We start from the raw sequence: 26,162 nt of genomic DNA, 5'->3' as shown, positions 1-26,162 counted from the left end.
TCCCTGACTGAGGCTTTTCTTCCCTGATCACTCATTTTAGATGGGCGGCCAGCTCTAGGAAGAGTCCTGGTCGATCCGAACTTCTTTTATTTCTGGATGATGGAGACCACTGTGCTCACTGGGACCTTAAATGCAGCAGAAATGTTTCTGTACCCTTCCCCAGATTTTTGCGTCAAGACAATCCTGTCTCGTAGGTCTACAGGCAATTCCTTTGATTTAACGTTTGGTTTGTGCTCTGACATGCACTCTCAACTGTGGAAGATTATATGTAGACAGGTGTGTGTCTTTCCAAATCATGTCTAATCAACTGAATTTACCCCAGGTGGACTCCAATTAAGTTGCAGAAACACCTCAAGGATGATCAGTGGAAACAGGATGCACCCGAGCGCAATTTTGAGGTACATGGCAAAGCCTGTGAATACGTGTATATGTGATTTCTTAGTTTTTAAAAATTTTAATAAATTTGCAAAAATCTAAAACAAACAAACAAAAATGTTTTACACATTGTCATTATGGGGTATTGTGTGTAGAATTTTGAGGAAAATAATGAATTTCATACATTTTGGAATAAGGCTGTAACAACAAAATGTGGAAAAGTGAAGAAGCATTGCGAATACTTTCTGGATGCACTGTAGATAAATTATTAAGAAACAAGGCTTGATGCTTAATGCAAGTGGATATGACAGAGGTATGAGCTCTAGAGGTGGGCGGATTGATCCTAATATAGATAATATCGATACCAACGCTGGTATTGATATTGAACGGTCCTCATGTAAAAAGATCGATTCTCAAGCTTTTTTTCTCTGCGCACGCAGTTTCATCAAAGTCTACTCTCTGTCTGTAAGAGCAGCGCTGCGCTGTCGCACAACATTGAGCAGCGCACCCTTGTATTGTGGTGTGTCAGCCCTCTACCTCAGGAGATTTTGTTTTAAGTTATGTTGAGTGATTTTTTTTTTTTTAAACAAAAATGTTGATTGTGATAATAAAGTATTTTGTTGTCATGTACAGTCTAGGTCTTTTGGATCCTTTGGATCTATGAAGCTTAAATATGAAAAAGTATCGGTATCAATATCTGTGATACTGGGCCTGTATTTACTTGGTATCGGATCAATACCAAAATTCCTGGTATCGCCCACCTCTAATGTGCTCTCTGAATTTTCAGTTCGTGTGGAACGTATGCTTCAGTTTTTCTTCCTTGGACACCAATACCACGTTTTCATAAAAATCTTTCAAGGAATCAACAGTCCAACGGGAAAATAATCCCAGTCTCGCTGCCCTCACAGCCAGTCATGATGCCTCCAGACTGCAGTTTACATCTCTTACCCTTTGACCTTGCGACACCGGAAGAGAGTGAGTGTGAAATGGCTTATTTACTGACATGAGAAGATGCTGCTGGATGAGTGCGAGTATTGAGTTACAATCTTTTAGGTGTAAAAACACACGAGATACACACGTTCTTGTGCCAAATATACTCCTTATGCTTTTGTTAACCATGAAAACGCACTGTCATCGCAAGTACAGCATTGTTTGTGAACTACTTATCAAACACGTCGCCCACGGGCGCGTACTAACACGGAATATACAAAAACTGTATAGTAGTTCGGCCAAAACGAGGGCGTCTACTTTTAGCTTGCCATAAACGAGTGGCGCGCCTGAGAGTACGATTCTTGTCTTCTTTTTATTGGGCGGAGTTAGTGTTATGTCCACTCCAGCTCAGATGGAGGCAGTAAATCGCTAAAGGCAAGTTAGCCAACCACCATTAATTTGGGGAAGAAGAAGAAGGAGCACAAAGTTGTTTTTAGCTAGTGTTACAAGATAAGACAAGAAAATACAGGAAAAACTGCCGGTTTTACGGAGAAACAATTTATTGTCGCGTTCGCTTTGAATCGCATAAAGGTAATATATTGATTATTTTGTGAATATAAGAACAATATTTTAACCTATTTTATGTTTCTCCACATTACTCGCTTACTAGCTATAATCGCTAACAGTCCAGAGAAAATCTGATGCTTGTATGAAGAAACAGTCTGACCATCGTGTTCTTTATGTATCCAAATTTGATAAATGCTTTTATAAATCAATTAATATAACAGAGGCATTATTTATGCACTGTTTGAAGCTTGTTCTTTGAAGAATCAAGACTTTTGTTCTCCTTCAAAGCCATCGGCGTCTCCAAACACCTCTGTCCAATAATATTTGTCACTTATATTTGGAAAGAAAGAGGGAATTCTCGGAGAGAATGGTGAAATTCTGTGCTACTTCTCTCGTCTGTCCTCATGGACTGTGATGTGTATCTACTCAATAAAGCATAGACAAAGGAATATACTTCAAATTCTTCTAAAGATTATGGCTTATACATTTGTTAACATACTTTATTATATCATTATATTGCTCAAGGGCACCCCACTTACCCTTTGGTAACAAAATAATTCACTGTACTGAGCTATTAGTTGCCCCCAATTTATTGCAGATATACCACATCTAGACATGTATTCATAAGTGTTGAAAGACAGAAACACAGTTTCAAACCATTTATCACTTCATGTCCAGGGATTTACGTATAGCTGTTTGGTGACACTGATATCTTTGCTGGAGAGCGAAGGTCCAACTCTTTCGTGTTCCAGTCTTACTGTATGGCTGTGAGAGTTTGGTGCTAACCAGTGACCCAAGGTGATGACTGTTTCTGTTTGGTATTAGTTCTCTTTGGGTTAACATTGAAATAACTTTGTGTCACATGACACTCAGAGGAGTAGTACAACTTGCACTGTCAGGAAATGTCAGCTTTGACATTTGTCGTGTGTTGTTCTGGGTATGATCTGGCACACAGGTGCCTTAATGTTGAGCACAGTAGCAACTGGGAAAAGGGATGCCCATATTTCACATGACTGCAACAGATAGATGCCTACTTATTTGTTGTGGGGATGTACCAGTTGTGTGTATCTGTGATTTCCACCAGTGATTCAGGGCAGTTCCATCTTGTGAATTATGAGTGGGGAACCTCTCGGCACCTCACGATTCGATTCAGTTACTGTTCAGAGACAGTGCAATTAGAAGATGACTCGATGCATCTATTTATTTCTGTAAGTCCCTTCGGCTTTTCCTTTGTTTGCACTCGGGGTCACCACAGCAAATCTGCATGTTGAATTGGCACAAGTTTTACACTGGATGCCCTTCCTGACACAACTCCACATTACATGGAGAAATGTGGCAGGGGTGGGATTTGAACCGGGAACCTGCGGCACTGAAACCAAGTGCACTAACCACTTGGCACCACCCCTGCTCCACTTGGCCACCACCCCTGCTCCGCATCTATTTATTTCTGTACATTAGTTAATTTTCCTCACTATGTGAGTACTTGATAATTTTAAAATAAAGACTATTTGTAATGCATAATTTAAATAAATTGATGGATTTATTACATTACCTTTTTAAAAATAAATAATATAAGAGATATCTGTCAGCTGGAAGGTTACACTTGTCATCATATTTACTAGCAAAGCAAATAAACAACCAAAATTGTCCTTATACAGGGGATATTGATTAGAAGTCTTTTACGCATAAGTTATGTGCAACATAATGTTTGTTATGTTTGTTGTCTTTCCAGACTATTTTAGTTTAGTTTGACACAATTTGCATTAAATGGGGCTCTTCTCAAGGACCTTTTTCCTTTCAGCTTCATCAAACCCAAAATATATTCACTTTGAGATCTCTTGTCTCTTAATGCACACCATTAACAGTCTGGGCACTGCACTTCTGAGTCCCCCCCCCCCTTTTTTTTTTGTTCTGTCAATATTATATTATTAACGTTCAGAAAATAATTTTTTGACATTTGTGAATTGATTCAGAATCGTCTACATGCTTCCCAGTCTGACCTGTCTAATTGCATAGTAGTAAGCTGATCATTTTTGATCATCTTCTCCTCCTGGATTCTTTTGAATCTGTCCACAAATGTTGGCATGATTGAATGTAGCAGACAACTAACCTGTTGCCACCAAGTGATTTATGGTTTAAGTCAATTTTTCAAGATTTGTTTGAATGATCTGTACGGAAGGGTTTTCACTAAATGTGTGGCTGATAATTTAACAAGGTGTGTTCAGTTTTTGCAGGGGATCAATCATGACAGAGCAGGGTTCAGTCATGACTGAGCAGGCTAGCACTGAGGGGATTGTGGGCCTGGATGAGCCCAAGAAGATGACGAGGGAGGACTGGAGGAAGAAGAAAGAGCTGGAAGAGCAGAGAAAGCTGGGAAATGCTCCAGCTGAGGTGGATGAAGAGGGCAAGTAAGTTTGGCTCTGGCAAGTTAGGATTCTGACACGTCTTTGGTTGAGAGTTTGGTTTCTTAATTTGGAGAAAAACTGGATTATGTCCAAATGTCTGCCTTCCTTTGTCAGGATTTTCCTTAATTATCACTTTATGTCTGTATTAAGTCTGAAAACTGATGTCTCATTATCAGCACATGATGCACGATCAGTTTTAAATTAAGACAAGTTTGTAAACTTCTGAAAGCAACATAGCAACCATAGTGCTACACACTGTTCTTGTGTAAACATATCCTATGTCACTAACAAAAGATAAAATTACTTTCTTCTAATATGGTGTTTGTCTGAGCTCAACAGAGGAATTTTTTTTTTTTAGTCATTTCACACGTTGTAATCATTTTATAAAAACAAACAAAAAAAAACAGTTATCAGATTTGGTCTTCACTGCTTTTAAAGTTCAGAAGTTTACCATTAGTTACATATCCCACCCAAATCGTAGGAAACAACAAAATGGAAAAGATTCAATGACATGTTTTTTGTAGCACTGAAATGTCTACATGAGATGTGCTGTAGCCAGTGGCTACACTCTGGGGAGTTAGTGTAAAAAGCAATGCTTTTAATGATTTTACTGTATGTTTGTGGTGGAATGTTCGTGAGTCATGATCTATCAAAGTTGTACAGTGTTGTGTTCTAACATTTTCTCCTGCTTTTTCTTGTGTCCAGGGATATAAACCCTCACATCCCACAGTATATTTCTTCAGTTCCCTGGTATATTGACCCATCCAAAAGGCCCACCTTAAAACATCAGAGACCACAGGTTGAATATCAGAAGCAGTTTGCAGCGATTGGAGAGTGGTATAAGAGGGGGGTGCAAGAGGTGAGAAGAAGCAGTTACTTTAAGAGTAATAATATAGTCATAAACAATGAAATGACATACTGACTCACTGTTTAGCCACCTTATTCTCACACGTACTCGCTTCTCTTTATTCCTAATGTCATAACTCAAACCTCCCTGTTTGTGTTAATCAGACATTGGCAGAGCTGTCAGTATTTTAGTTGTCTACCACAACAAGCTGGAGTTGAAACAGTCAAACATAAATACGAATTTGGCATACAGATGGTCTGATCCAAATTATATAAGCGTGATTGCATCATTGTATTTTCTTGTGAAATCTCTAATGCTCACTCACTCACTCATCTTCAGCTGCTTAACCCAAATTAAGGGTCACTGGGGGGCTAGAGCCTATCCCAGCAGTCAGAGGGCATGAGGCGGGGTACACCCTGGACAGGACGCCAGTATGTTGCAGGGCCACATAGAGACAAACACATTCACACTTGCACGCACACGTACGGACAATTTAAAGTTTCCAATCCACCTAACCTGCATGTCTTTGGATGTGTGAGGAAGCCGGAGCACACTGAGGGAACCCACGCAAATACGAGGAGAAAATACAAACTCCACACAGAAAGGCCAAGCTGGGAATTTATCCCATGACCTTCTTGCTGTGAGGCAACAGTGCTAACCACTAAGCCACCATGCTGCCCCTAATCTGATGCTCATTGTGTGGAATTTTGCTTGCTTTTGTGTCACAGCTACAGCTTAAAAAAAATGTATAATGTAAATTGGTCTTCATCAACTATGTGTCATCCTTAAGAGGATGCAGGTTTTCAGTGCAGCCAAAGCTTCCACCATCACCTGTCACTGATTAATTCCACTTTGAGAACAGGGGATGCGTTCATCAGTAGAATCAGCTGGAGCAGTCTGTGGGTGCAGTCAGCCTCATTTCCACATACCCTATGTCTGTAATACAGTGGTTTTCAAGCTGTGAGGTGTGCCCCCCCCCCCGGACAGCGCCAGAATTCTTCGGGGAGTGCAAAGGATTGGTATCGAGAATCATTAAATTATTCGATCCACCGACATCGGTAGCCTTTTTGCGTAACGATTCCCTAATTAGTCCCTCAGAGCGGCCGTTGTTTTTGAGGGTGTTTTTGAGGGAAAATGATCATTTGTTTACGTTGATTACAGATCCTGCAGTGGGTCTGTAATCAATCGCTTCTGCAGTGGCTGTTCTTGAAGCTTTAACCAACTAAGCAGTGCTCTGACCCACTGCTTTGTTGGTTCATTGCTTCGCTGCTTTTTAGAAGCAGCAACTTTGTTCTTAACCCCTTTCAAAGCTATTTAAAGATGTCAACCGTGAGTCACTTTTGTGCAGATTAAAGTCACTAGCTGGGACTCTTGTCTTGATTCAGGGCAAGAAACAAGAATCGCCTTCCATTCTGTTTGCACCACTCCAAACGCTGCGCCGCTCTCTGCCGAGTCAAGTTAGAGGCCGGCCGGAATTAATAACTTCAAAGCAAATCACCGTTTAAATCAAATGACACCTCTTTCCAAACGTAATTTAGACAATAGACTAAAACTTTTTTCCTCCCAAAATGAGACATCCTGCGTTCTTTATGAATTACAGCTCACAGGTATGGAGTTTGATTTTTGTGCGATTAATGTCTGAAAGGAAATGCTTTTGAGAAACTACAGATTTTGTTTATTTTTTATTTATGTCCAGAGATCAAAGATCCAGTGACCAATTTCTTATTTATTTAAGACACAATAAAATGTTATTGACATAGAAAACCTGTAAAGCCTACTTTTAGTACACAGAAAATTCACAGGAGGTATTGATAAGGGAATCAATAAGGAATCGGATCGATAAGCGGAATCGATAATGGCATCAATATCGATAAAATCTTATCAATACCCATCCCTGAAGTTGAATTAATATTATTTATGTTAAAATGTGTTAGTTATGCCAAAGACATTTAAAAACATATGGAGATGTTTTAAAAAAACAATGTTTAAAATATGAGAGGGTAAAAATAGAAAGTTCTTTAAAAACATGTTTAAAATGTTTGAAAAGGATGTCAAATGTGTGAAAGAATAGAAAGTTCTTTAAAAACATGTTTAAAATGTTTGAAAAGGGTGTCAAATGTGTGAAAGAATAGAAAGTTCTTTAAAAACATGTTTAAAATGTTTGAAAAGGGTGTCAAATGTGTGAAAGAATAGAAAGTTCTTTAAAAACATGTTTAAAATGTTTACAAAGGCTGTAAAATGTGTAAATGCACAGATAGTTCTTTAAAGATGCACAAATATATTTAAAATTTAAGATGTGTAAAAGAATAAAAAGAAATACATGAAGATGTTGAAATTGTGTGTATGTGTTTCGGGGAGGGGGGGGGGGTGTCGCAGCTATTCATTTGTTCTCTGGCACAGCTATTCATTTGTTCATTTGTTCTCCCACACTTTGAAAACCCCTGCTGTAATATATGCACTGTGCCCTCTGGTGTTCAACAGAAAGAAATGCATTTCTTTACAGAGACCACAGCAGCCATGAGAGGCTAATAAGATTGTCTGTTTCATTGCCCAGTTGTGTGAAATATGGTTGGAGAACACTGGAGAGACAAAATTGAAAGCAGATAAATTTATCTCTTACAGTTGTAAAACATGACTATTGTTCACAATTTGTTCAATTTCCTGAAGTGCTTTCTTTTTACTTCTCCAACTACACTATTTGAATGTCAACAGTAAAGCAACTAAAACAAAGGTGCGCGTTTGTTAGGTTTCCAAAACTTGCTAGTTTTTTAAAACTGCCACAGCAAAGGTTCCTTCTCCGAACAGTTCCATAGAAATGAATGGGTGGATGGTCATCAAAACTATGTGCACTGAGATATGTCAAGAAAAGTGTGAACCCCCCCCCCCCCACACACACACACATCAATTTGTTAATTGTATATAAAAGCTGCCCTGCTGGACTATTCAATACAGAGGTTGATCAGTTTATTAATACAAGTATATTCAGGTATAGTTTGTCAGTTCCATTTATTAAGCGCCAGAAAACATACTTCACTTCAAGGCACTATACACAATCAAGGTGTAAATCTTACTTTTAGCCACAACAGTTTACTTGTTTCCCCAAAATCATTTTTTGTACTGTTTTGGAGGGGTCTTAAATTTTCATCTTAGGTGCATGTCCACTGTGAGAGACATAATCTTAAAAAAAAAAAAAAAAAAAAAAAAAAAAAAATCAGGAAATCACAATGCATGATTTTTTTTTGAATAATTTATTTGTATGTTACTGCTGCAAATAAGTATTTGAACACCTGTGAAAATCAATGTTAATATTTGTTACAGTAACCTTTGTTTGCAATTACAGAGGTCAAACATTTCCTGTAGTTTTTCACCAGGTTTTCACACACTGCAGCAGGGATTTTGATCCACTCCTCCATACACATCTTCTCCAGATCTTTCAGGTTTGGAGTTTCAGCTCCATCCAAAGATTTTCTATTTGAGTTCAGGTCTGGAGACTGGCCAAGCCACTCCAGGACCTTGAAATGCTTCTTACAGAATCCCTCCTTTAAAAAAAAAAGCCCTGGCTGTGTGTTTGGGGTCATTGTCATGCTGGAAGACCCAGCCATGACCCATCTTCAATGCTCTTACTGAGGGAAGGAGGTTGTTTGCCAAAATCTCGCAATACATGACCCCATCCCTCCTCCCTTCAATACAGTGCAGTCATCCTGTCCCCTTTGCAGAAGAGCACCCCCAGAGTATGATGTTTCCACCCCCATGCTTCATGGTTGGGATGGTATTCTTGGGGTTGTTCTCATCCTCTAAACATGGTAAGTGGAGTTGATTCCAAAAAGCTCTATTCTGGTTTCATCTGACCACATGACCTTCTCCCATGCCTCGTCTGGATCATCCAGATGGTCACTGGTGAACTTCAAATGGGCCTGGACATGTGCAGGCTTGAGCAGAGGGACCTTGCTGCCCTGCAGGATTTTAAACCATGACAGCATCATGTGTTACTAATGTAATCTTTGTGACTGTGGTCCCAGCTCACTTCAGGTCATTGACCAGGTCCTCCTATGTAGTTCTGAGCTTTCTCAGAATCATCCTTTCCCCACAAAGTGAGATCTTGCAGGGAATCCCAGGGTGAGGGAGACTGACAGTCTTCTTGTGTTTCTTCCACTTTCTAATAAATAATCATAACAGTTGTTGTCTTCTACCAAGCTGCTTGCCTGTTGTCCTGTAGTCCATCCCACCCTTGTGCAGGTCTACAGTTTTGTCCCCGGTGTCTTTAGACAGCTCTGGTCTTGGCTATGGTGGACAGGTTTGAGTGTGATTGATTATGTGAACAGGTGTCTTTTATACAGCTAACAAGTTCAAACAGGTGCAGTTAATACAGGTAAAGAGTGCAGAATAAGAGAGCTTCTTAAAGGAAAATTAACAGGTCTGTGTGAGCCAGAATTCTTGCTGGTTGGTAGGGGTTCAAATACTTTATTTGCAGCAGTAACATGCAAATAAAGTATTTAAAAAAAAAATCATACATTGTGAGTTCTGGATTTTTTTATTTATTTATTTTTTTTAGATTATGTCTCTCACAGTGGACATGCATCTAAGATGAAAATTTCAGACTATATATATATATATATAAATGCATGAGCCATCAGTTGAAGAATTGCAGTAATATACTTGGATTTAATATCTGTTCTGTGTAAATAGCAAATATAGTCTTACTCTTGAATTTAACTGTTTAATTTTGTGTCGAGCAGAAATCTGTTGCCACTAAATATCGTAAGGGTGCTTGTGAGAACTGTGGTGCCATGACTCACCAAAAGAAAGATTGCTTTGAGGTAAAACAGTTATTCTTTGTCCAACAGAGTCTGATTTCTACAAAAACTTGCAAAACAAAAGTCTACATTAATCTCTGAACTTTGCTTTTCTCCCATCAGCGACCGAGAAAGGTTGGGGCAAAGTACACAGGAAGCGGAATAGCTCCAGATGAGCACACTCAGGTCGAGGTTGATTTGGACTATGACGGGAAGCGGGATCGCTGGAATGGGTATGACCCTGAAGAGCACCAGCGTATTGTAGAAGAGTACAGCAAAGTAGACCTGGTGAGTGGTAAATTTATTTTAGTTGAGCAATGAAACATTAACTTTGTTACCCTTTAAATTCCACCAGGTGCTGGTGGAATTTAAGTGGCAGGTATTGAGCGTGTCTGCTGGCTGCCTTAGGTGATTCCAGCCATTATGTCCCAGCAGGCAGCTCTCTGTTCCGCTCTGGAGAATATGCAAAAAGTCTGTTCTTGATGGGTGGTTCTTCTGGTAGCTGTCTGACTGGCCAATTAGATAGGGCTTTGCACATAATTCATGAGTTTTTCCATCATCCTGTCTCATCACTGCAATGTATTCTTAATTGCTAAAGTACAACCAGTATTCATTGATCCATGCTGTTTAGTGCTGGACTTTTAAATGCTACAGTACAATGAGGTTGGGGAAAAAAAGAAATCATGTAACTTTGTAGACTGCCACTCATCCCATGGTAGAAGCACAAATTTCAAGGAATGATAACCAAATTGACAAGTAAACAAATACGTTGTCAAAACTGCAGTACATGTCACCTCATAGTTGCACCCTGTGGAATTGAAGGTGTTATTCTGCCATGTTTATTTGAAAATACAGTCAGCCCCTTGAGCCACAAAGTTTCATGTGTATTTTATTATTTATTTATTTATTTTTTTGTAGGCTAAAAGGACACTGAAGGCACAGAAGCTTCAAGATGAGTTGGCCTCTGGGAAATTGGACCAAACGGTAAGTGTCAATTCATGTCAATTTTGTAAAATGTACGACCATTTTGTCTGATTTTATTTAGCAGAAAGCAGTTAGTTTGGTTAAAAAAACTGACTAAAATATTGCTTCATATCAAAGTGTTGGTGCCCTGATAAGCTGCATTTATTTGGGCTGTCAGTGATGTTCACTGGGGAATTGCATGTTAAACTAACATTAAATACATTGACTTCTTTCTCTGCAGGAGCGGGAACACGACAGTGAAGATGAGGATGAAGACAAATATGCTGATGATATTGACATGCCTGGCCAGAATTTTGATTCAAAAAGGCGCATCACTGTCAGAAATCTGCGTATCAGAGAAGACACAGCCAAAGTAATGTGCACATCTCGTCGCTGTAATCATTCATTTACTTGCAGTGTAAGACAGTGGCCTGTTATTTTAGAGATTTTTATTGATTTAAAACTGTTTCTTGCAGTACTTAAGAAATCTGGATCCAAATTCAGCATACTATGACCCCAAAACCAGAGCAATGCGAGAGAACCCGTATTCAAACACTGGCATGAATGACGATGAGTAAGTTGCTACTTGATATCTCAGTCATACATATGGACTGGCCTTTAGATGGTTTATATTTTGAATCAGTTTTTTTTTTTTTTTTTGACAGAGTGGGGTACGCTGGAGACAATTTTGTACGTTACACTGGAGACACCATCACCATGGCACAAACACAGTGTAAGTCATAATTTCCTGTTCAGTCTCCCATACTGTGTAGCCAGTTCTTTCCAGTTTTTGAAATCATTGTTTCCTCATCGTCTTACAGTAACATTACCAGACCTGAACGTTTTCTGCATATGTGTTTAATATAGTGAGTATGTTCATACTTAGATTATTAGTAGGTCAGTATTGAAATGTAGAGTAGCTACCTCAGTGGATAAACAGCTGGGCTACCACAATGTGGACCTGAGTTTGATTCCTGCTCACATTACCTGTCTGTGTCCTTGGCAAGACATTTAGTCTGCATCGTCTCAGCCCACTCAGCTGTAAATGGGTACCAGCCTTGGCTGGGGAAGCAACCTGAGTCGGGCTGGCATTCTGCCCATGGAGAGTATTCAACTGTCATCTGCTATACACTATGGAGTACAGAGATTAGCACAGGCACAAAATAGTTGTGTCAACCCAATTCCATGTTGGAGTGAGAATTCTTTGACTCAGTAGCAAACATGCCAGCTTTTTACAGCACATAAAAATTAGAAATGAAATTAAGTTATGTTAGGCAATATATTTAGTCATATTGTTGGCAACACATATTGCCTCTGAAAGATTGCCAAGCGTGTGACTCACAGAAGATCAGAGGACTAGAAATGGGTCAGCCTTTATAAAATTGATATAATACAGCCGTATCACCTTATATTAATCCTGTGTATTGGCTCACATTGCTTGAATCTTTTGTACTACAAGTCCTCCAGACAAAAATAAGCAATCAGAGGGGAAATACTATATTTTTCTGATTTCTAACTTCTGTTGTAGTTTGAGAAGTCTGAGCTCCATATAAATGTCTCATTATTTGGCTTCTCATTTTGTTTTCACATTTCTAGGTAGTTTGGTTCACATTTGTTGTGTCTTGATTTCCTGCTTCTTTTGTAGTTCATCTGCTACTGGCCAAGAAGCTAAGAGGCGGTGATATAGAATTGCATTCCATCCATCAGCACATGTGTGCATTCATCCATCATGTTTAATTTCAGCCTTGTAACCATATTTTTAAAAAGTTGTGAAATTTGGTGCGCTTACTGGGGATGGTTATTCTTTTCACTAAATTTCTTACCTGCACCACCAGTGCTATAGTGCCACCAGTGGGTCAGACTTGGAGGTGCTTTTGAACTGTTTTGAAAATCGGGTATCATTGGATTCCTTTGGACAAGCCATGCTCAACGCAGCTTGTCGATTTCTGCCGTTAACAGATTTTCTGTGTATTGGATTTTATGAAAAAGTAAAAAAAAGAAAAAAATCCCATGCTGCAAGTGTTTGATTCCCCCTCCCCTCCTTTTCCAAAGTATTCATCCCTCAGCCAAATGAAATCTGGCGTGAAGACACAAAATAGGAAGTGACGTCATATCTCAGAAATGCTATGATGTATCGAAACTAAAGTTAGTACAGTGAATCCAGAAAGTATTCACAGCGCTGCACTTTTTCCACATTTTACAGCCTTATTCCAAAATTGATGAAATTCATTATTTTCCTCAAAATTCTACACTCAACACCCAACAGTGACTATGTGAAAAAAGCTTTAAGGAGATTTTTGCAAATTTATTAAAAATAAAAAGTTAAGAAATCACATGTACATAAGTATTCACAGATTTGCCATGAAGTTCAGAATTGAGCTCAGGTGCATCCTGTTTCCACTGATTATCCTTGATGTTTCTACAGCTTAACTGGAATCCACCTGGGGTAAATTCAGTTGATTGGACATGATTTGGAAAGACACACACCTGTCTGCATATAAGGTCCCACAGTTGGCAGTGCATGTCAGAGGACAAACCAAACATGAAGTCAGAGGAATTGTCTGTAGACCCCCGAGACAGGATTGTCTCAAGGCACAAATCTGGGAAAGGGTACAGAAACATTTCTGCTGAATTGAAGGTCCCAATGAGCACAGTGGCCTCCGTCATCATGGAAGAAGTTTGGATCCACCAGAACTCTTCCTAGAGGTGGCGGCCCGTCTGAACTGAGTGATCAAGGGAGAAGAGCCTTAGTCAGGAAGCTGACCAAGAACCTCATGGTCACTTTGTCAGAGCTCCAGCCTTCCTCTGTGGAGAGAAGAACCTTCCAGAAGGACAATCATCTCTGCAGCAATTCACCAATCAGGCCTGTATGGTAGAGTGGCCAGATGGAAACCACTCCTCAGTAAAAGGCATATGGCAGGCCGCCTGGAGTTTTCCAAAAGGCACCTGAAGGACTCTCAGACCATGAGAAACAAAATTCTCTGGTCTGACGAGACAAAAATTGAACTTTTTGGAGTGAATGCCAGGCGTCATGTTTGGAGAAAACCAGGCACCACTCATCACCTAGCCAATACCATCCCTACAGTGAAGAATGGTGGTGGCAGCATCATGCTGTGGGGATGTTTTTCAGAGGTAGGAACTGGGAGACTAGTCAGGATTGAAGGAAAGATGAATGCAACAATGTACAGAGACATCCTGGATGAAAACCTGCTCCAGAGCGCGCTTGACCTCAGACTGGGATGACAGTTCATCTTTCAGCAGGACAATGACCCTAAGCACAGCCACAATATCAAAGGAGTGACTTCATGACAACTCTGTGAATGTCCTTGAGTGGTCCAGGAAGAGTCCAGACCTGAATCCGATTGAACATCTCTGTGGAGATCTGAAAATGGCTGTGCACAACACTCCCCATCCAGCCTGATGGAGCTTGAGAGGTGCTACAAAGAGGAATCAAATCAAATCAATTTTATTTATATAGCACCAAATCACAACAACAGTTGCCCCAAGGCGCTTTATATTGCAAGGCAAAAGCCATACAATAATCACAGAAAAACCCCAACGGTCAAAACGACCCCCTATGAGCAAGCACTTGGCGACAGTGGGAAGGAAAAACTCCCTTTTAACAGGAAGAAACCTCCAGCAGAACCAGGCTCAGGGAGTGGCAGTCTTCTGCTGGGACTGGTTGGGGCTGAGGGAGAGAATCAGGAAAAAGACATGCTGTGGAAGACAGCAGAGATCGGTCACTAATGATTAAATGCAGAGTGGTGCATACAGAGCAAAAAGAGAAAGAAGCACTCAGTGCATCATGGGAACCCCCCAGCAGTCTAAGTCTATAGCAGCATCCTGATCCAGCCCTAACTATAAGCTTTAGCAAAAAGGAAAGTTTTAAGCCTAATCTTAAAAGTAGAGAGGGTGTCTGTCTCCCTCATCCGAATTGGGAGCTGGTTCCACAGGAGAATGGAATGGACAAAACTGCCCAAAGATAGGAGAGCTAAGCATGTAGCATCATGTTTAAGAAGACTTGAGGCTGTAATTGCTGCCAAAAGTGCATCAACAAAGTATTGAGCAAAGGGTATGAATACTTACGTACATGTAAAAATTATTCTTATTTTTAATACATTTGCCAAAATTTTCCCCTGAAAACTTTTTCTTATTGTCATTATGGGGTGTTGTGAGTATCTTGAGGGGAAAAATTAATTTGCTCCATTTTGAAATAAGCCTGTAACATAACAAAATGTGGAAAACGTGAAGCACTGTGAATACTTTCTGGATGCACCAAATGTGGGGTTGGGATAGTCTCAGTCATCGAGTCTCATTTTTTTGAACACCTCTCACTAAAAAGAGAGTCTGGACCCATGCATGTTTCGACATGTATCACGTGGCATTGCTTCCCAAGTGGCTGGTAACAGTGGCGTCCAATATGACAGACTGACGGTGGTTATGAAGCTGTTGATGTCAGCTGCACAGCCTCTGTATGCAGTAATGTTAGGGGCGTAAATCCTGAAGCATGTGATGACAGGCTCAGAATGTGGGGAACAGACAAATCACTGGCCAAAATTTGTTCTCTAACATGCAGTGAGGACGCGTGTCACAACACACAGCAGTTAGTGCAGGTGATGTTCTGGTTATTAAGCCTGTATGTTGTTTGCTGTAGTATCTGTATGATATACAGCAGATGGCACCTCATAAATGCTTCTGTAGTGTACCCTGTAACACATTTACGTTCTGCTAGTGTTTGCCTGGGAGGCCTATGAGAGAGGCTCTGAGGTGCATCTCCAGGCTGATCCTACAAAACTGGAGCTGCTGCACCGCTCCTACAAAGTCAAAAAAGAAGACTTTAAACAGCAGCAGAGGGAAGGCATCCTGGAAAGGGTGAGTAGCTGACGTATTAATTTATAAAAAAAAAAAGACAAAAACAACAGGTTGAAAAATAATTTGATACTGTGAATGAACTTAACTTACAGTATTTGTGCTTTTGTGTTGGGTAGTATGGAGGCCAAGTACACTTGGACGCCCCTCCACGAGAGCTTCTTTTGGCCCAGACGGAGGACTACGTGGAGTATTCTCGTCACGGTGCCATACTGAAGGGTCTGGAGAAGGCTGTGGCACGTTCCAAGTATGAGGAGGATGTGCTCATTAACAACCACACAGTAAGGACAGCAGTACTGTTTGCTCCCTGCACCCTGCAGTACACCTTTCCCCTTGCATTCATCCTGTGAATGCTCTTCTGTGCAGTGTATTTGGGGCTCGTACTGGAAGGACGGCTGCTGGGGCTACAAGTGCTGTCACTCTATGGTCAAACAGAGTTACTGCACAGGAGAGGCTGGAATCACAACAGTGAGTAGATGTACTTGTATTAAACTCTTCTTTTTAAAGTGCACATAGTTTTAACAGAGATGCTTTTATTGTTTGTTTTTTTTTCTTCTTTTCACAACCCAAAGAGCACCACAGACTGTGTTCCCTTTGATGAGGGACTGACACAGTCCCAGGAGGAAGAACAGCCAAAGACTTTGCTTGAAGTAGGTGATGCCGAGTCCAGTTTAAAATGCCTTCACTTACATGCAGTGAGGAAATGTAAATATTACGTGCTTAAGGTCATTGTTTTCTGTCAATAGATGCATCAAGATAAGATGAAAGAGAAGAAAAAGAAGAAGAAGAACAGAAGGAACAAGAAGCATGACTCTGGCAGTGATTCAGAAGAGGAGAAAAAGAAAGAGAAGTTAAAGAAGGTAAGGTTTGTTTTTGGTGGCTAGACTCTAGGGCTGTACAATAGTGGGAAAAAAAATACCTGACAATGCAGTATTCTTTTTGTCTGAGATTCATATCGTGATAATAAAGTACAGGAATTGACATCATATAAAGTGGGTAGCTCCATTTAGAAAGAAGGACTCCTTCTCAAATGATGACTACATTTGTTGGGGAGTGTATCTGCACAGAAAATTAAAAATTATAAATTAAAATAAAAACTTGAAAGGCTCTGCAAGGAACTATCAATAAATCACCTGCCTTTGAAATAATTAAAATAAAGATGGTTATGTTTTGGCAGCCATTTTCTGTTTTTTGTTTCTTTCCTCCTGTTTGGATGATTATCGGTGCACTTCTGCTTCTTCACCAAAGAGAAGCACTTCTTTCACAGTTTTATACAAAGCAAAGAAAATATAAGTCCTTCCTTTCTGGCATGTCACAATAAAAGTCCTAAATATAAACACTGCAGACCTGTAGGAACTTAGCATTAATGCAAAGCCTTTTGCTAAAACACCACACAATGAAATATTTAACAATATCATAGTTTTTGAAGTAGTTTTTGTAGAATGGTTGAGTCATAGTTCCAGGAACCTTCTTCTATAGAATTTACTAGTGATGGACACAACCAAGTACTGGAGCTTTGTGACAACTTGTGGTTAACTTGACTTGTAACAACTCTAAATCAGAAGAAGTTGGGATAATATGAAAAACTGCATTAATCCTTACATTTACTTGCTGTTTGACTGGAGTAGCGAAGGACTGTAAAACAGGAAAACATCAAATCTAGGCTTGGGTTTCAGCTGAAATTTTGCATTTTCTTTTTAAGAAAATCCACCATTATACTGCTCCATCATGATGCGATTTCTCCAACCACAACCACAGAGGCCTGTAACTCTTTCACAGATGTCATGGGTGTCTTGGTGGCTTCCCTCAGTAGTCTCCTTCCAGCATGGTTTTTGAGAACTGCCTGCTTGACACAGATTTACCATACAGTACCATGCTGTTTTTATTACTTAATGATTAATGTAAAAGAAACATAATCAGTAACTTGGAAATGTTCATGTATCTTCCTCTGACTTGCCTGAAGAAAACTGGCTGTAAAAGTGATGTAGTCTTTATATTTTTCAATAAATTGCCCTCCCAACTTTTTTTTACAATGTGTTGCAGGCCTTAAATGTAGGAATGGATGTTTATTAACAAATGAAATGCAGCTGACCACATAAAATATAAAATATCTTGGGTTCATATCAGAGGTGGGACGAAGTCACTGTCAAGTCATTCTCAAGTCGTGAATCGGCAAATCTCAAGTCAGCTTGCAAACAATTGGTGGTCATTATGACTTGGGACTTGACTTGAGACTTGCCAATTCATGACTTGAGAGTGAGTTGCTGGTGACTTTGTCTCACCTCTGGTTCATGCTGCCTGCAGTCAGTGGTGTGCACAGTTCCACTAACCGCTAATTATCAAAGATAATGTTTTCGTTATCGGGTAGCTTTTCAGATAAATTTGAAAACCATTATTGGACCAACTATCTTCCGATTAAGTTTTGGTCCGATAATTTTTTAAACCGCTAATGTATTTTTGTAGACATAGTAAACAAGGCTTAACAGTTACAAACATTTATGAAGTCTAAAATCAGTCGAGTACCTACCTGTTAAATGTTTTGTAGTAGATGCGCAGTTGTATCCTCTGTAAACAGAGGAGAGCTGGTTTCAGAAGAAACCGCTCTATCCTCTGCAGACAAAGGAGAACTGGTCACAGAAAAGAAAAAAGCTAATTTCTTTTGACCCCATACTGATATGCTTTCAATATCACCCAAGTCATCCAGAGGCATACAGTTTTAACTTAAGCCTGGGTCCCGCCAAATAATAAGCCATGAATAATGAGCCATGCATGAGTGTGTCAGTGATTATTTGAAGAATGACCCATGTTTTCATTTATCACATATCCGTTATGAAGGTGCGTCTCTGTACCCCACATGTGCCATGTAGCAGCCTCTAGTGAGCCACGGCTGACCTGTCATTAGAGCCTCGAATTGCTCGCATCAGCCACGCTAAGCCACGTAGTGCTGTGATAGCACCATGATAATGCAATGTTGGCACATGTTTAGGTATGAGTTTGGGCCAAACCTCCAACTCTCTCACACCTGGTCCCTTTAAAGTGTGGGTTTTCAATTCACAGATTCACAGCAGCATTTAAAGATGTCACATTTTTTAAATGCAATCCAAAAATAGACACTCCAGTACAGACCCACGGTTGCGTGCTGTGTGCCAGGCTGCTGTCCACCTGTAATGCACCAGACCAGCTAGAACCGAACGAAGGGTTCCTGGACAGTCGGCTCTGTGCTCCTCGCTGGCTCCGCGGCTCGCTGGTTTTATTTCTTCTGCGGCTTTAAACACACACATCGTCATCCCACTTTTTACTGTGTTCCTCCCTTTATTTCTGCAAAATCGCTCTTTTGCACGCACGCTGCTGTTCTCCATTCCTGGAGAGCCGCCTCTGGGCTCCTTCTCACTGGCGCTTCGCTGCTCCTCTCAACTGCTTCTCTGCTGGAAGTTATGTAGTAAACAGGAGCTTCCAGCAGTGGGCAGGATGCACAAAGACAGAAGTGCTGACTCATTGTTTGGGTCTGTGGTTGCCTTTGATGCTACCAGAAGTGATCGTGGTGTTAAAACTCAAAATCAGCTTGTTAGTAGTTGTAAGTGTACCAGAGACAAAAGTGGAAGTTATCGGTTAGGTGTAGCTTCTGATAAATTTTTGGGTGGTTTATCGGTTTAGCTTTATACAACCCCTGGCAAAAATTATGGAATCACCGGCCTCGGAGGATGTTCATTCAGTTGTTTAATTTTGTAGAAAAAAGCAGATCACAGACATGACACAAAACTAAAGTCATTTCAAATGGCAACTTTCTGGCTTTAAGAAACACTATAAGAAATCAGGAAAAAAAATAGTGGCAGTCAGTAACGGTTACTTTTTTAGACCAAGCAGAGGGGAAAAAAATATGGAATCACTCAATTCTGAGGAAAAAATTATGGAATCATGAAAAACAAAAGAACGCTCTAACACATCACTAGTATTTTGTTGCACCACCTCTGGCTTTTATAACAGCTTGCAGTCTCTGAGGCATGGACGTAATGAGTGACTCAACTCAACTCAACTTTTTTTTTTATATAGCGCCAAATCACAACAAACAGTTGCCCCAAGGCGCTTTATATTGTAAGGCAAGGCCATACAATAATTATGAAAAACCCCAACGGTCAAAACGACCCCCTGTGAGCAAGCACTTGGCAACAGTGGGAAGGAAAAACTCCCTCTTAACAGGAAGAAACCTCCAGCAGAACCAGGCTCAGGGAGGGGCAGTCTTCTGCTGAGACTGGTTGGGGCTGAGGGAAAGAACCAGGAAAAAGACATGCTGTGGAGGGGGGCAGAGATCGATCACTAATGATTAAATGCGGAGTGATGCATACAGAGCAAAAAGAGAAAGAAACAGTGCATCATGGGAACCCCCCCACAGTCTACGTCTAAAGCAGCATAACCAAGGGATAGTCCAGGGTCACCCGATCCAGCCCTAACTATAAGCCTTAGTGTAAAGGAAAGTTTTAAGCCTAATCTTAAAAGTAGAGAGGGTATCTGTCTCCCTGATCTGAATTGGGAGCTGGTTCCACAGGAGAGGAGCCTGAAAGCTGAAGGCTCTGCCTCCCATTCTACTCTTACAAACCCTAGGAACTACAAGTAAGCCTGCAGTCTGAGAGCGAAGCGCTCTATTAGGGTGATATGGTACTACGAGGTCCCTAAGATAAGATGGGACCTGATTATTCAAAACCTTATAAGTAAGAAGAAGAATTTTAAATTCTATTCTAGAATTAACAGGAAGCCAATGAAGAGAGGCCAACACGGGTGAGATATGCTCTCTCCTGCTAGTCCCCGTCAGTACTCTAGCTGCAGCATTTTGAATTAACTGAAGGCTTTTTAGGGAACTTTTAGGACAACCTGATAATAAAGAATTACAATAGTCCAGCCTAGAGGAAATAAATGCATGAATTAGTTTTTCAGCATCACTCTGAGACAAGACCTTTCTGATTTTAGAGATATTGCGTAAATGCAAAAAGGCAGTCCTACATATTTGTTTAATATGCGCTTTGAATGACATATCCTGATCAAAAATGACTCCAAGATTTCTCACAGTATTACTAGAGGTCAGGGAAATGCCATCCAGAGTAAAGATCTGGTTAGACACCATGCTTCTAAGATTTGTGGGGCCAAGTACAATAACTTCAGTTTTATCTGAGTTTAAAAGCAGGAAATTAGAGGTCATCCATGTCTTTATGTCTGTAAGACAATCCTGCAGTTTAGCTAATTGGTGTGTGTCCTCTGGCTTCATGGATAGATAAAGCTGGGTATCATCTGCGTAACAATGAAAATTTAAGCAATACCGTCTAATAATACTGCCTAAGGGAAGCATGTATAAAGTGAATAAAATTGGTCCTAGCACAGAACCTTGTGGAACTCCATAATTAACTTTAGTCTGTGAAGAAGATTCCCCATTTACATGAACAAACTGTAATCTATTAGACAAATATGATTCAAACCACCGCAGCGCAGTGCCTTTAATACCTATGACATGCTCTAATCTCTGTAATAAAATTTTATGGTCAACAGTATCAAAAGCAGCACTGAGGTCCAACAGAACAAGCACAGAGATAAGTCCACTGTCCGAAGCCATAAGAAGATCATTTGTAACCTTCACTAATGCTGTTTCTGTACTATGATGAATTCTAAAACCTGACTGAACCTCTTCAAATAGACCATTCCTCTGCAGGTGATCAGTTAGCTGTTTTACAACTACCCTCTCAAGAATCTTTGAGAGAAAAGGAAGGTTGGAGATTGGCCTATAATTAGCTAAAATAGCTGGGTCAAGTGATGGCTTTTTAAGTAATGGTTTAATTACTGCCACCTTAAAAGCCTGTGGTACATAGCCAACTAACAAAGATAAGTTGATCATATTTAAGATTGAAGCATTAAATAATGGTAGGACTTCCTTAAGCAGCCTGGCAGGAATGGGGTCTAATAAACATGTTGATGGTTTGGATGAAGTAACTAATGAAAATAACTCAGACAGAACAATCGGAGAGAAAGAGTCTAACCAAATACCGGCATCACTGAAAGCAGCCAAAGATAACGATACGTCTTTGGGATGGTTATGAGTAATTTTTTCTCTAATAGTCAAAATTTTGTTAGCAAAGAAAGTCATGAAGTCATTACTAGTTAAAGTTAATGGAATACTCATCTCAATAGAGCTCTGACTCTTTGTCAGCCTGGCTACAGTGCTGAAAAGAAACCTGAGGTTGTTCTTATTTTCTTCAATTAGTGATGAGTAGAAAGATGTCCTAGCTTTATGGAGGGCTTTTTTATAGAGCAACAAACTCTTTTTCCAGGCTAAGTGAAGATCTTCTAAATTAGTGAGACGCCATTTCCTCTCCAACTTACGGGTTATCTGCTTTAAGCTACGAGTTTGTGAGTTATACCACGGAGTCAGACACTTCTGATTTAAAGCTCTCTTTTTCAGAGGAGCTACAGCATCCAAAGTTGTCTTCAATGAGGATGTAAAACTATTGACGAGATACTCTAACTCTCTTACAGACTCTGCTCTGTGTTGGTATATGACAATAGAGAACATAAAGAAGGAATCATATCCTTAAACCTAGTTACAGCGCTTTCTGAAAGACTTCTAGTGTAATGAAACTTATTCCCCACTGCAGGGTAGTCCATCAGGGTAAATGTAAATGTTATTAAAAAATGATCAGACAGAAGGGAGTTTTCAGGGAATACTGTTAAGTCTTCTATTTCCATACCATAAGTCAAAACAAGATCTAAGATATGATTAAAGTGGTGGGTGGACTCATTTACTTTTTGAGCAAAGCCAATAGAGTCTAATAATAGATTAAATGCAGTGTTGAGGCTGTCATTCTCAGCATCTGTGTGGATGTTAAAATCGCCCACTATAAGTATCTTATCTGAGCTAAGCACTAAGTCAGACCGAAGGTCTGAAAATTCACAGAGAAACTCACAGTAACGACCAGGTGGACGATAGATAATAACAAATAAAACTGGTTTTTGGGACTTCCAATTTGGATGGAAAAGACTAAGAGACAAGCTTTCAAATGAATTAAAGCTCTGTCTAGGTTTTTGATTAATTAATAAGCTGGAATGGAAGATTGCTGCTAATCCTCCGCCCCGGCCCGTACTACGAGCATTCTGACAGTTAGTGTGACTCGGGGGTGTTGACTCATTTAAACTAACATATTCATCCTGCTGTAACCAGGTTTCTGTTAGGCAGAATAAATCAATACGTTTATCAATTATTATATCATTTACCAACAGGGACTTAGAAGAGAGAGACCTAATGTTTAATAGACCACATTTAACCGTTTTAGTCTGTGGTGCAGTTGAAGGTGCTATATTATTTTTTCTTTTTGAATTTTTTTGCTTAAATAGATTTTTGCTGGTTATTGGTGGTCTGGAAGCAGGCACCGTCTCTACGGGGATGGGGTAATGAGGGGATGGCAGGGGGAGAGAAGCTGCAGAAAGGTGTATAAGACCACAGCTCTGCCTCCTGGTCCCAACGCTAGACAGTCACAGTTTGGAGGATCCAAGAAAATTGGCCAGATTTCTAGAAATGAGAGCTGCTCCATCTAAAGTGGGATGGATGCCGTCTCTCCTAACAAGACCAGGTTTTCCCCAGAAGCTTTGCCAATTATCAATGAAGCCCACCTCATTTTTTGGACACCAAAAAACAGTGACAAACAGTACTCTTCATCAATCTGGTTCCAACTTTCTCTGATTGCTGTTGCCAGATCAGCTTTGCAGGTTGGAGCCTTGTCATGGACCATTTTCTTCAACTTCCACCAAAGATTTTCAATTGGATTAAGATCCGGACTATTTGCAGGCCATGACATTGACCCTATGTGTCTTTTTGCAAGGAATGTTTTCACAGTTTTTGCTCTATGGCAAGATGCATTATCGTCTTGGAAAATGATTTCATCATCCCCAAACATCCTTTCAATTGATGGGATAAGAAAAGTGTCCAAAATATCAACGTAAACTTGTGCATTTATTGATGATGTAATGACAGCCATCTCCCCAGTGCCTTTACCTGACATGCAGCCCCATATCATCAATGACTGTGGAAATTTACATGTTGTCTTCAGGCAGTCATCTTTATAAATCTCATTGGAATGGCACCAAACAAAAGTTCCAGCATCATCACCTTGCCCAATGCAGATTCGAGCATCATCACTGAATATGACTTTCATCCAGTCATCCACAGTCCATGATTGCTTTTCCTTAGCCCATTGTAACCTTTTTTGTTTCTATTTAGGTGTTAATGATGGCTTTTGTTTAACTTTTCTGTATGTAAATCCCATTTCCTTTAGGCGGTTTCTTACAGTTCGGTCACAGACGTTGACTCCAGTTTCCTCCCATTCGTTCCTCATTTGTTTTGCTGTGCATTTTCGATTTTTGAGACATATTGCTTTAAGTTTTCTGTCTTGACGCTTTGATGTCTTCCTTGGTCTACCAGTATGTTTGCCTTTAACAACCTTCCCATGTTTGTATTTGGTCCAGAGTTTAGACACAGCTGACTGTGAACAACCAACATCTTTTGCAACACTGCATGATGATTTACCCTCTTTTAAGAGTTTGATAATCCTCTCCTTTGTTTCAATTGACATCTCTCGTGTTGGAGCCATGATTCATGTCAGTCCACTTGGTGCAACAGCTCTTCCAAGGTGTGATCACTCCTTTTTAGATGCAGACTAACGAGCAGATCTGATTTGATGCAGGTGTTAGTTTTGGGGATGAAAATTTACAGGGTGATTCCATAATTTATTCCTCAGAATTGAGTGAGTCCATGTTTTTTTCCCTCTGCTTGGTCTAAAAAAGTAACCGTTACTGACTGCCACAATTATTTTTCCTGATTTCTTATAGTGTTTCTTAAAGCCAGAAAATTGCCATTTGAAATGACTTTGTGTCATGTCTGTGATCTGCTTTTTTTTCTACAAAATTAAACAACTGAATGTACATCCTCCGAGGCCGGTGATTCCATAATTTTTGCCAGGGGTTGTAAAAGATAACTTTTCAGTTAGCTGATTATCTGTTATTGAAACTAACTTTTTGTGTAGCTTTGCCCACCACTGCCTGCAGTGAAATAGAAGACAGAGTCAGGATCACTTTCCATATGTCCATACTTTTTCTGATTTGGGGTTTAAAAAAAAAGAGCCTCAGTTTATGCAAAAACCTGTTTTTTTTTTTTTTTTGTCTTCTTTAATCAAGCAGCAAAGAAGTTTTAGGGTAACATTTGATTTAAATTTGCCTTGCTTGACATTGCATATCTGCAGTGTGACTATTATGCATGTGTTTATCACGACGGTGATGAAACAATGTATCATGCAGCTCTAGCAGAGGTAAAGGTGGAGTCACACTCTGACAGATTGGCAAATTCATTAGTCTCCTGTGGAGTTTTGCATTAATGGACAGATGACATTACATTTACACAGAGTTCTGCACTGACCAGAAGTATTTTTCTGGTTTACCGACAAATATACTACATTTGAGTAGAGTTTGGTGCTCTGAAGGCATGACGCCGTGTTTCTTCTGTCAAACAGCATCGCTGTGTGTCCTCATTGAGAGAATGAACCATCAGACAGCCGCAGGAAAAATAAAACATGGAGAGGACAATTGTCTTTAGTTTCACCATAAAAACATGTTATGAAAAGGCGAAACATGCACACTACTTTCACTTATATTACATCAGTTTTAAAGTTGTAGTTCTATTCTAAAATGTACTATTATGTGTAATGTTAATGGAGTACAGTACTGTTAATGGGATCATCAGGAAACAACACAGACAAATGTAACATATCAGCAATTTGAAATAAGGGCATTTGAAACAGATTGGTAAATAAAAAGCCACTTTTTCTCACATATTCCTACCTGCTTTTGTTTCTTATTTTATAGTGGAACAAAATAAATGTGATTATGTTACAGATGTCTTGCACAGCTATATAATGTATATATGAATGTTTTTCTACATCTGTATTGTTTAAAAAAAAACTAATGTTCTTATCTCTGGTTTATTTTGCTCCTCATAGGCCCTTGAAGCAGAGGACATGCGTCTGAAACATGTTCTGACGATGATGCAGCTGGATGAGCGGAAGAGGCCATACAGTAGCCTACATGAGGTGAAGGAGCCCACTGAGGAGGAGATTGAAGCTTTCCAGATGAAACGCAGCCGACCAGATGACCCCATGGCTTCCTTCCTTGGACAGTGAAACAACAGTTACTGCTTCCACCCCTTCATGCATTCCCATACCTACATTTTATGGCTTGTAACTTAGGCAACACCCAGTGTTTTCACCCCACATCTATCAATAAAAAAATGGTTTTATTAGAAATGTATTTACTTGCCTGTACTGTACAGTCAGGCATTCTGTGATACTTTATGGTGAAAGATGGAAAATTAGACTGTCATTTGCAAAG

The 26,162-nt window shown here is 39.9% G+C and overlaps 1 protein-coding gene across 2 annotated transcripts; it reads left to right on the top strand.

Moving 5' to 3' along the window:
• Window positions 1-1,759: 1,759 nt before the first annotated feature.
• Window positions 1,760-26,079, top strand: slu7 (SLU7 homolog, splicing factor). 2 transcript variants are annotated; one of them, XM_034181233.1, is made up of 15 exons: window positions 1,760-1,896; window positions 4,098-4,280; window positions 4,983-5,136; window positions 9,858-9,941; window positions 10,041-10,205; window positions 10,836-10,901; window positions 11,122-11,253; window positions 11,357-11,454; window positions 11,546-11,613; window positions 15,613-15,752; window positions 15,869-16,030; window positions 16,116-16,217; window positions 16,322-16,399; window positions 16,496-16,609; window positions 25,775-26,079. In XM_034181233.1, the coding sequence occupies exons 2-15, from the start codon at window positions 4,117-4,119 to the stop codon at window positions 25,952-25,954; spliced, it is 1,707 nt and encodes a 568-aa protein (XP_034037124.1). In that variant the 5' UTR covers window positions 1,760-1,896; window positions 4,098-4,116; the 3' UTR covers window positions 25,955-26,079. The 2 variants fall into 2 exon arrangements, with proteins under 2 accessions (XP_034037124.1, XP_034037125.1); XM_034181234.1 differs by having other exon boundaries at window positions 1,761-1,896; window positions 9,861-9,941.
• Window positions 26,080-26,162: the final 83 nt, after the last annotated feature.

The sequence above is a fragment of the Thalassophryne amazonica genome, chromosome 11 (genome assembly GCF_902500255.1).
Source record: "Thalassophryne amazonica chromosome 11, fThaAma1.1, whole genome shotgun sequence".
NCBI lineage: Eukaryota > Metazoa > Chordata > Actinopteri > Batrachoidiformes > Batrachoididae > Thalassophryne > Thalassophryne amazonica.
The sequence above is the reverse complement of the archived record's forward strand: the minus strand, read 5'-3'. Positions and strand labels throughout refer to the sequence as shown.